Consider the following 12,327-nt stretch of genomic DNA (forward strand, 5'->3'; position numbering starts at 1 on the left):
GCCGCCGCCGCCGCCGCCACCACCGCGCGCATCTTGGTCTGCATAGTGGAGGAGGAGAGGAGAGGAGGAGAGGAGAGGAGAGGGAGGAAGGAAAGGTAGGGAGGAAGAGGAGAAAGAGAGAGAGGATGAGGGGGGGATGAGGGGAAGTATAGGAGGCAGGGAGGGAGGGAGCAGGGGGAGGGAGGCGTGTGAGGAGTGAATCACCACGCGCACAGCACGCATGCGGGCACAGGTGTGTATACGTTCAGTGTTGGAGAGACACACACACACACGCACACACGCACGCACATGTACACACACACACACACACACACGCACACACACACACAAACACACACACACACACACACGCGCACACACATGCACACGCGCACACACACACACACACACACACAAGGCACCCACGCATGGATGAAAACGAATTGAGTGCAGGAAATAGAGTGGAAAGGAAATAAGAAGAAGACGGGGAAGGGACAAGAACGAGCGAGAGAGCGAGAGAGCGAGCGAGAGAGAGAGAGAGAGAGAGAGAGAGGAATGGAATGTTAGACTGTTTTGCCACCAGGACAGAAGACAAAATAAAAATAAATCAGCTCCCTGCAGAATTATTGATCTCAAGTTCGGAGGCGAATGAAAAGAAGAAAAGAAAAGGAGAAAAGTAAAACTCTGCTGCGATGGATCAAGGGGGTGAGAATCAAACAGAATTTTTTCACAGTGGGATTGTTCCATTTCTATAGGCCTAATGTCTGTTCATCATCTGAAGTGGGAGGTGGAAAGGCAAGTGAGGCACACGCAAAAAAGAATAAATGCCTATAGCTCTGCCGATTCCTCCCGTTCTGTTGTTTTCTGTTTGATCTCAACATCCATCGTTGCTTCCCTTATAGCGTTTGCATAATTCTCGCCGTCTCGGGTCAGGAGGTTAGAGAGGTGCTGCCGAGCGGTCTTAAAAGTCGCCACATTCCATTCGAGACCGAAAGACCTGTCGGCATTATCAGCCCCTCCCTCTCCAGCTGACAGACACAGACAACACAATTAAGCCAACAGAAGTGGTGAGTGAGGGGGGGTGGGGGGTGGACATTGAGTCGGCTGTGTGGTTTAAACCAGAGTTTTCATGTCAAGGACCCCCAAATAGAAGGATGAGCTCAGTTGGGTGCTCTCCCCAGGTTGGCAGAGGGAGAGGACTACAGCTTTAGGGAATTGGCACCATGCAGGTGACAAATGGGTTACAAAGATTTACAAGAATTTAAGGAAGAAAGAAAAAAGAGAGAAATAAAAAAGGACCCCCAAATAGCCATATATAGCCTCTGGCTTTAAAATGTCTGATGTCCGCCATCAAAAAATAGCACAAATACCGATCCGCAAGCTCACAAATGTGTTGCATCTCAACACGTTTGTGAACTTTGTATACATTGTCCAAATGGGCCCCCTCTAGCAGCCCTGCAGCCCTGACTGTGAACAGCTGTGGTTTAAACCGGTGATGGGTGACATTAAGATGGATGGGAGTGAAGCATGACAACAACAGGTGAGGAGCTTTCCCCGTTGAGTTACCTTGCTTGGGAAAGCAGGGCCCGGCGTTGGCTAAAAGAGAAACATGGCCGTGGTTAAAATGTGTGTTTTAATTCATGTGCACATGTAGGCGTGCATGTGGCGTCCAACGCACCAGTCGGTCCCACCGCCGGCAGAATGACGTACGATATTGCTGAGCGATAACGCATCCCGTGAAACCAATGCTGCATTTGCAATGCATTAAACATGCATCATTAATAAGGGCAGACGTGTACAGTATATATATATGCGGTATAATGGATGCTTAAATAGTGAATCACGATATACATGTACATTACTCCCGGCGTGGGAAATGTTTCAATGAATGTATTCATTACATTCTTAATATGGTTTATTGGTATAATACGCATAACGCTCCACGACATTTGATTTGAATATTATTCAGGACACATTTTAGTGGTACTTCTATTTGGAATGGATAGAAGGCAAATAGAGGAATTATTCAACTCGGCTCAGATTAAATCAAGTGTGCGTTGGGGGGGAGAGGGGGAAAAAAAACAGACTAAACTAAAAAGCTTCAAAAAGTGCTGCATAGAGTCAGGCTTAATAGGGCAGAATGAAGTGCACCATCTGCACATTAAATGTTCATCTCGGCGTCATTAGCACCAGCTGAGAGTGGGTGAATAACGGAGCGGGGCTCCGCGCGGTTAGTAAGAGCAACAAAAGGATTGTTAATGAACGCAGAGAGGAAGAGAAGAGGGGCGTAGAGAGAGAGAGAGGAACACAGAGATATGTCCAATAACCCCAACCTCACAGTGGACAGATGTCACCATGTGTACTCACACGTTTTACGTCTCAATACGTATCACGTATCAATACGCCAATGTAGAAATACTCCATTACAACTTACGTAAGTATAAAAGTTCAAATTCAAATCATGATCAAACCAGCTGACAGACACAATAAGGCCAACATGTAGGCTAACAGAAGTAAAAGTCCAGAATTCAAAAAAGGTACAAAAGTATTGGCATCAAAATGTACTTAAAGTTTTGGGATGCATTTTGCATCACAAAACGCAGTTTATAGTTAAGGGACGCAATAAAACAACGACATCTGCATCCACGGGATGCACTACTGTACTACTGTACTGTTTTTTATTCTAGTGTATTTTGCTAGCTTTAGTTATAATACTCATTTCTTCTCCTGTTTTGTACATGAATATAACCACACCAAATGGGAGTTAAATGCTGCAATTTGTAAAAATGGCAAAATATGACTGCTAACGTTGTTGAAGTGGGACTCATAAAATGTCCCTGGGACTCATCTAAAAGACCACCCCTGCATCCCGGGACTCATTACATTGAAAACCTATTTACATCACTGTGCAGGATGTGTAGATCTGCAATTTTCAAATGGCCGAAATAGAGCTGATTCAGCTCAAGGGGTCATTAGTGTGTTTTGGAAGTAACTAGTCTCTCTCTCTCTCTCTCTCTCTCTCTCTAATTCACTCTCTGACAGTGATCACATAGAGAAGTGACTCTAAACACAATGATCTCTCATCAGGTAACAGCATTAGCATTGAGCGCTCTGCTCTGCCGGACACTTTCATTTGGCGCCCTCTGCACCGCCAACCAGATCTGTGGCTTATACTTCATTATAGACCAAAGATCGTTGAGCATCAGGTAACAAGAGCCTGACTGAGTCACTGTCGCTGTCAATCAGCCGCGCCCACAACAACAATTAGTTAACTAAATGAACCCCATGGCATCCCTGTTCCCAGTGGCTCGAAATAGGCGAACATTCGGAAAACGCTCATCTCATTCAGTAGTCATTCAGTAGTGAAAACAGACACTTGGAAAAAGGATATACCCTGCAAATAATGGGTTAAAACCAGCAATTACTTTGTGCTGACCTATACGCTGCAATCCTACAGGGATTAATTATGGCCTCCCATAATGTGCAGGATTACAGAAGAAAACAAAGTTATACTGAAGGACGCCGCATAGCTGCTTTTTAAAGCCCTGGGCGAGCGAGACCCAGTCCCAGCACGGAGGGCAGGACGGAACCAGCCTGATGGCAGAAAAGTACAAGGATAATCATTAGTTTGAGTTTCATCCTGGCTGGGAATATAATATACATCCAAATCCCGGACCAATCGCATGTATGGGAGGCCTTAGAGATGAGGAGATATAACTATGTTGTGTTTTTGGTCCTATACCTCCGGTAGGGGTATATGCCAATGTCTTGGGGCCATTAATTGTCACAGTACTAGCGGTGACAACAACGATCACAACAGAGATAAACAGTGTTGCCAATTCCCCAGTAACGAAAGTCGCTATAGGGGCGGTGAACCCCCCCCCCCCGTGCACAGAATAGTAAATTACTACCGCCCCCTGAGGCAATGTCAACACTGAGCAATATTTCCCACCACGGGGCGAAGCCGGGCAGTGCTGCTGTCCTCCCGGAATAGAGGCAAAGAAGGGGGCGTTGTTGGCCCTCCACTGGTGAGAAACGTCCGGGAGGAAAAGGCGGGTCGCGTACATACGGGACTAAAGGTGGAAACACTGAATAGAATAGAATGTCTCTGAATAGAATGTCGCCGTTGGGTTTGGAGCAGAAGGCCTTTGGGGAATCGAACCCTTGTTTGTCATTGGTTTGGATTGGAGGACAGACTATATAGGAACTCACTACACAGCAGTTATAACGTTGTTTCAGACCTTCCTCGTTCACGCCACAAAGAGTTTCCAGCAGCGGAGAGAGAGAGCTGTGTAGGTGGGACAATAAGAATAGGAAATGGGAGCATGCTGTTCATCTTTGCTTGTCATTCACAGACAACATTATTTCCACATATAAGCCGGCAGACAATACAACTGGCAGGGAGCCAGTTTGGGGCTGCCTGCACAATTTAAAAGGACTTACAAGAAGCCATGATGGGAACGGGATGGATTCCTCAATCCTCATGATGATTTACCATGAGAAAGAAACAGCTGTAAGTCTATTTATTTACAGTGCACAGGGAGGGAGGGGGCCATCGGGGTTGGTGGCGTGCTTTAAACCAGTGTTTCCTTAACTTTTCCATGCCGAGGAAAGGACTCGGGCTGTGAAATGGCCTCAACCAATCTATAAAAAGATCTACAAGCTACACGTGTGTGCGTGCGTGCGTGCATGTAGTGTGTGGAAATCCAACGTCCACCGACACATCAAGATCAGTTTATTTTCCTGCGACTGTGGAGTCCGTTTTTTTTTTATGGAGCTATGAATGCTGCATGCCCTATAGACAAATCCACAGAGGGCTGCAGCCCCGGGCAAAATCATAGCTGCGGTATCATCGTTAAGCGTGTCAAGTGCATTGATTGCCTACAGCTGGCCTACAGGGCACCGCTCCATGGATTCGTCTATAGAAGTCCCTGGGAGTAGAGGCTCAGACGAGTTGGGTGCTACAGCAGAATGCTAAACGCGTGGTGGTGTACGGAACATCAACACAGGACACAGGCAACACGTGTCTGTGCGGGGAGCTGTACCAAGTGTATCAGAGAAGATAGTCAATCATGAGAACGAGACTAGTAGCCGATCACTGCCATCGACGCCATCGATCGATGGAGTGGACGTCCCACACCTGTACTGTATAGTGTACGACTGTACGTGATGTGATAAAGAAAGACGCTGGCGTGGAAAGCACAAACAAGCTGGCCAGATGTATGGAGAATCGACCCCAGTGGAGGTCTCGTCTGAGGTCGTCGTAGAGAGAGACCTGTGAGCTTGTAGATCTGTCGTTTTCGCACTATACGGTTCACGTGGTTAAATACAAGAGGACCAGAATGACAACATGAATGAACCTGCAGCAGAATAAGCGATAAGATCCATGAGCTGAGAAGCCTCTACTGCACCACCTAGTGGACATGCATCAAGTGCATTAACCTCATCCTGAGGAAATAAAGGGACCTGCTGTAGTAGTAGGCAGAGCTGAGATGAGACGTGTCAAACACAGCAGGCAGAGAAACACATAAAACTGAATGAAAAATCACACTCGTGTGGATCCCAGCGTGGCCTGATGAAATAACACAGCTGTTATGATCGACGGGTCCTTGTCTGCACTGAACCTTTATGGTGCGTGTCTGACTCCTCACGGGGAAAAAGACCAAAGACCCATTCGCTGTAATGTTTATAGACGAATCCACGGAGGCGTGCCCTGGGCACGGCACTGAGGTGTACCCATTAAGCACAGCTTTACCGCCGCAGCACTGATCGCCTACACCTGGCCTACAGGGCGCACTGCTCCATGGATTTGTCGACTATAACATGAGGCACCTTTAACTGCTGTCCCACCCACTACAACTGCTATAGCAGCACACAGCTATAGCCTATCCTGCACCGCCACGGATAAGTGTCCTTTTTACAGCTTGCCCTGGAAACAGCACCTTTTCCACAACACATTCTATTTGAAGCTTGTTAGTGTCAACATCTCGTCGGCCATCTTCCCCACTGACCGTCTCTGAATCCCCAAGAGACAGTGGGGGATGCTTTATAGCATGCCACTTGGACACTGATCAGCCTCGGTCGGGTCGCCTGGAGGAGGCCTGGGGGAGGTCTGTTGCAAGACCCAGAAACAACCAATGAGTCCAGATTATAAGACTGATAATGTGTCCAAGTAGATGTTTTATTAATACGCTCATGAGCATGTCATCGCTGTCGGTGTGGAAAGCAGCAGCAGCAAAAAAATACCAGATCTACAAACTCACAACGCGTCGTGATGAGACCTGTTGTGTTGTCAGATCAGTTATATAATGTATGCTACTGTTACACAACACTGTTGTATACACCAAAGTAGGGCAGCCAGTAATTGACAAAAAGAACAATATCAAACATCTAACATCAAAAGTTAAATCACAGAGACACAAGGTTTCTGCCCGGCAGCAATGGACATTATGGAATGCACTGTAGTAGTTTTGTCTTCAATGTTCAAACACGGAAAGCTGGGCATAGGAAGCCCTAAAAATCACACTCCTGGGAAGTGAAGGTCGTCTACTGTATTTATATCGGCCACATGCATGACGTCTGAAGTCGCCCTAAAACAAAGATCAAAGTCCATAGACTTGGCTGCCAGATGACGTAATATTCAAAAGCCATGCAAAAATGTAATCTCTATTAAAACATTTCTGCTTGTAAATAGCCAGGAGAGGTGATACAGTGTTTCTCAGCTGCTTTGACACATTATTCCAAAACATGGTCAACATTCATCGGAATATCCTTCCACACATGAGATTCTATACTGTGCAACAAAACCCCTCAAGAAAATATACGTTACTTTGGCCAATTTGCCATATTAGATCTGATTCACTGCTAAATGCCTAAATTGTAAATTGATTCCCTGATTAGCCAACCCATCCCATCGGCATCACGGATTAGGCCAAGCTTCGCCTGAGGTTTGTGTCACAACGCCATTATAAGTGTCGGCGCACACAACAGTCATGACATTCCTTTACAAAACGTGAATTTCCCCAGAGCTACTTTGGTTTTAAGTATGAGAGATGTTGCACTGGACAGTGTATCTGAAAGAAGGGCCGAAGGTGTTCCACGACGCTGCTGTGTCGGTCGGCCACAAGGTCTACTCGTTCGGAGGGTACGACGCGTCCGACACCAAGCTGAGCCAGCTCGGCGTGAAGATCTTCAACACCGTGTCACTGCTCTGGACCAACCTGCCCCCGGTGACGGACGGGCGAGAAGAGCGCCCCCCGGAGGTTCCCAACATGTGCTGGGGCCACACGGCCGTGCTGATAGAAGACGCCGTCTACGTCTGGGGAGGATTTAAGTACTCCGTCGTGGTCTACGCGTTCGACGTCAACACCAACAGATGGTTCAGGCCCGGGGTCTCTCGGGCCGTCTCCGAGGCGAGGTGCAACCACTCGGCCTGCGCCCTGGGGAAGGTCATGTATGTCCACGGAGGATACACCCAGCTGACCGGACGCACTAACGACATCTACAAGTTGGACACCACCACGATGGTCTGGTCTTTAATTGACACCGGCGGCACACTGCCACCCGTTTCATTATGTCACTCTGCCACCATCATCGGGACAAAGATGTTTGTGTTCGGGGGGAGAGGGGCCATGGGCCACTACAACAACATCAGAGTGTTTGACACAGAGACCAACGCCTGGCTGAGGACCCCCCCTGCGCAGCTCCTCCCAGAGGGACGTGGGTGGCATTCAGCCTTCGCCTACAACGACGAGCTGTACATATTCGGCGGGGACAACTTGGACCAGACCTTCAGTGACCTGTGGAAGTTCAACCCGGACGCCTTCTCCTGGAAGAACGTTGCGCCCAGGGGGAAAGGTCCGTGTGTGATGACCGGGATGTGCTGCTGCGCGGTGGGAGACTACATCATTCTCTTTGGAGGATACAGATACACATACGACGACCTGTACATCCTGGACTTAAGTCCCAGTCTGAAGACACTATGCAAGCTAACGGTCATTCAGTATGGTCTGGAGCACTCTGGACTCACACAGGACATCAGGTGGGAACTGGTAGCCATGACGACCAACAACAATCACGACAACCAAAAATCACTACCAGCGAGACCACGGTAAAGAACAGGTTCCAGGCAACGGGAAATGACCGAACAACGAGGAGATCGTGCCCCGGGCTGGACATTCAGATGTGAAAGAGAGCTGCAGAGCGCAGGAATGTGCACAGTGAAGGAGTTCAACAGGACGAACTTAGAACTGAAGCTTCTATGTCCAGTTGATAAGGAATACATAATAGAACCAAAGAGGCTTTCGGTATTAAAGGAACAGTTTGTAAAGGAAATGAGAAGAACTCGGGAGTGAGTGAGGAAAATAACTGCAAAGGTGGAGACCGTTGTGTTTTTTTTATTATCACATTTTTTTCTGCTCTGTGATGTTTGAGGCAATATTTAAAGAGAACAATATTGCCAATTGCCAACAATATTGTTACTTTTTAAAGGCATTTCAATATTGTGCCTTTCTATCAATTCAATACATTTTCAACTTTGACCATTTTTGTAAAAACAAAAACACACACACTATTTTCAATAGTTTGTCGACACATTACATCAAGTTAAAATCACACGGAGCACATTATATTTGCCTATAGTCTGACTCTAAAGACAAACAGCAGAAACAGCTTTTCACTGTGACAGTGCATGTCAATGTGAAGCTGTTTCATGCTGAGCCATGCCGACATCAAACGCTCGGTATACACATGGTCACAAACTGCCCAGACAAGCTCAGGTAAACATAATGGTGTGGTCCTCTATACTGCAACATTTTCCTGTATACAAATCTTTTGAAATATATAGCAGATCTACAAGCTCACAATGTGTGGAACCTCATGTGTTCTTCATAGATGGTTGGATTGTGTTCCTCACTGAGATGCCTTTTGTAGATCGGCTATTTTCAAATGGCTGAAATGTATATAGGGCTAATATGGTTAATGTATGTTTTGTAATGATGATCAAAGTAACTCTAAAGTTTTCAAATAAATGTAGTGGAGTAAAAGTACAATATTTGGATCCCAGATGTAGTGGACTAGCTTGCAGTAAAAGTATTGGAAATTGGAAATACTCAAGTAAAGTACAAATACCTAAATATTTTACTTAAGTAAATGTGCAAATGTGTACAAATATAACCAGGAGGCAGTAGTGGGAAAAGTAGTCACATGTTTTAGGGGCGCTAGCCCTGGCTCCTATGCCCAGCTTTCATTATGCATTATGTCCAATTTCAAGTTTCCAAATGTATAAAAAATCTTTTGAAAATAGCAGATCTATAAGCTCACAATGCGTCGCATCGCGACACATTGTGAGCTTGTAGATCTGCTATTTTCCAAGGGCCGAAATGTATATACGGCTGTAGTAGTTAATGTATGATTTGTGATAATAATCAAAATCTACAAAGCAACTAAAGTTTTCAAATAATTGCAGTGGAGTAGAAGTACAATATTTGTTTCTGTAGTGGAGTAGAAGTAAAAGTACTGAATATTGGAACTATACAAAAAAAAAACCCCTCAAAATTGAAAATACAGTACATTGCCTGGAGGGAATATTGTAGTAGTGTACACCAGCGTTCATAAAAGACTGGAGGTCACTCACAGCAGCAGCCAGACAGTTTCCATAAACACTGACAGCTACGTATCCACATCTCCAGGCATGTGTGTGGGGGGGGGGGGGGGGGTCTGCTAGGTTAACAAGCTGAACTCAACATTATGTATGATGTGGCTGTCAACTCTCTCAGTTGTACAAAACGATACAAAGGGCTTCTTCCCCGCAGCATAATTACCAATCTTCCAACGGGGAACCATTAAATGGCTGACTAGCGACCCACTGACTGCATGCACGCACCTGGAAGTTAAGCGCCGCGGGTGCGCGGAGACATTCTATTCAAGCATGCTGTTATTACACAGGATCCATCCACAGTAAAGAATCCTCACCCAGTGTTAATGTATCCGTTTGACTTTGTATCTCCGACAACAATGTGCGGAAATGTATGAACGAACGCTGAATATTTCAGTGGATGTCTCTATATCTCACAAACGTTTATTTCGCTTTCTCTCTCTCTCTCTCTCTCTCTCTCTCTCTCTCTCTCTCTCTCTCTTTCAGCTCACTCATCTCTCCCTGTACTAAAACTCTTTCAAAGATGACTAAGAGACACAATACAGTATAGTGTGAAACCTAGGAGCCAGGCAAACACTCTTGTTCAAACGCTACTTGTTCCCTCAATTAAGGCCACCTGTAAGTTTCGTGTTGGTTCTGCAGTGGAGAGTTAAAAGGAATAACCTAAATTGCTCGCCTCAAAACACGGTCGCCTCGGGCGTAGAGCCGGCATAACATGCTCTGGCCTGGTACACGTATTCCTAAACGTTAACCTCAGTAAAACGGTGCCAAAACCTAACCCTATTCCTAAAGTTTTTGTTGCCACCTTGGCGTGTTACCTGGCGGCGGTATAAGGCGGAAAATAATGAGGGCCGAGCGTTCCGGTTACCGTTTTAAAAGGGGTGAAATCAATGGCTGTGGGGGCGAGCAAAGAGGACAGGGGGATCTGTGTGAGTTGGAGAGCCAGAGCACGGGCCCTAACGCGCTACGCCCTTGTGCTGCCTGCTGGACATGGTGATGAATAGGCTGAGAGCACCAGGGAGGGCAGAGGGTGGCCTCACTCACCCAGGGTCGACGACAAGGCCTCTGCTTTCATTAATGCTTTGAAACGCCATCCACACTCCTCTGTTCATCTCGTTATCTAATCCATCCCCTCCATCTTCCCAACTACGCTGATCGACCTGCAGGTACCAGGGAGTTCTGCTGATCGAACCAGCTGGTACCAGGGAGTTCTGACAGGTACCAGGGAGTTCTGACAGGTACCAGGGAGTTCTGACAGGTACCAGGGAGTTCTGCTGATCGAACCAGGTACCAGGGAGTTCTGACAGGTACCAGGGAGTTCTGACAGGTACCAGGGAGTTCTGACAGGTACCAGGGAGTTCTGCGGAGGCAAGCCCACTTTGACTTTTGACAGTGTTGCGGATCTGTCAAAGTGCCCGATAATGCTCAGCGGCCCGCATGCAGTCACACACAATTAGTGTGAGCTTCCCCAATTCCCCCCACAGCGCCTTCTCCAGAGAGCCTCTTGTAAAACGGGTTCAGTCAACTGGAGGATGGAAGATGCTGCGTAAGTGTGGGTGTGTGAAAGATTGCAAAAGTGAAGCTACTTTACATATATATATATATATATATATATATATAGAGAGAGAGCTAAGTAAAAGCGTCAAATATATTATTTATGCCCCAAAATCTATAAATCTCACAGCCGGCGGTTCCACGCGCCACACAAGGTGACCTTATTTTCACTTGAGCATGCCTGTCCCTCAAATTGTCTGTGCACGCCACTGAGAGAGGGGGGGGGGGGGGGGGGGTGCAGTGAACATGATGCATTGTCTTGTTTCACGTCAGCTTCTCTGTCTAACAACACGCACGACAGTACAGGTGGTGAAAGAGCCACTTAATTACAGCCTGTTGCATATCCAGGTCAATTAGCTGACTATACAACACTGCCACTGGGTCTGAAGACACAGCACTCTCTCTCTCCACTTCAGCCACATCTCATTACATCAGTGCTGCTGGGCATTAGTACCCCACAAAGGAGAGCCACGCCTCTCTCCAGCCACGTCTCATTGGGCGCAGCTGGCACGCGTCTAGAGGCAACAAGAAAGCACCCAGATCAGGCCGTCTGTCTCTTCCTGGTTTTTTAAACAGCCGGTGATGAAAATGACGCTCGCTTGCTCGCGGCTTCAACTTGTAGCGTCCGCAAAACGTTTCAGTTTTTTCGCGCCGACGCTGCAAGTTGATGCCACGCACAAGTGGTCGTTTTCATCCACCAGCTGTTTAAAAACCTGGAAGAGACGTCTGGTCGTTTTGTGCCTGCACACATTTACATCAGTGCTGCTGGGCAGAGGAGAGCCGTCCACGCCGCCCGTCTCCAATGAGATGCTTGGCCAACGACGTGAATGCGACGACGTGAACGACGTGTTATGCTTTAGCTATTGAAAAATAGCAGATCTACAAGCTCATAGCGCGCCACAGAGTGGCGCGCTATGAGCTTGTAGGTCTTGTAGGTAGCTTGTAGGTCGTTCTTCGATTTAAATCGAAGAACGACTGACATACCGTAGAAACATAGCTTTTTCAGAAAACTGTCAGGATGTAGAAGACAATTTTCGAATCTGATCTCAGGTCAAAAATGGGTTAATGATGTCGATGTCACGTGATGTCACGTGACATATACAGTATGGTGGTCACGTGGGTGAGTCCCACTTGAGTAA

General features: G+C 46.9%; 1 protein-coding gene across 1 annotated transcript; it reads left to right on the forward strand.

Moving 5' to 3' along the window:
* Nucleotides 1–7,031: 7,031 nt before the first annotated feature.
* LOC308323408 (kelch domain-containing protein 3-like) lies at nucleotides 7,032–8,093 on the forward strand (the record flags this gene model as incomplete). Its single annotated transcript, XM_080775136.1, has 1 exon — nucleotides 7,032–8,093. One exon carries the CDS (start codon nucleotides 7,032–7,034, stop codon nucleotides 8,091–8,093), a length of 1,062 nt encoding a protein of 353 aa, XP_080631262.1.
* Nucleotides 8,094–12,327: the final 4,234 nt, after the last annotated feature.

Source organism: Protomyctophum bolini (genome assembly GCF_963924005.1).
Source record: "Protomyctophum bolini genome assembly, chromosome: 11".
NCBI lineage: Eukaryota > Metazoa > Chordata > Actinopteri > Myctophiformes > Myctophidae > Protomyctophum > Protomyctophum bolini.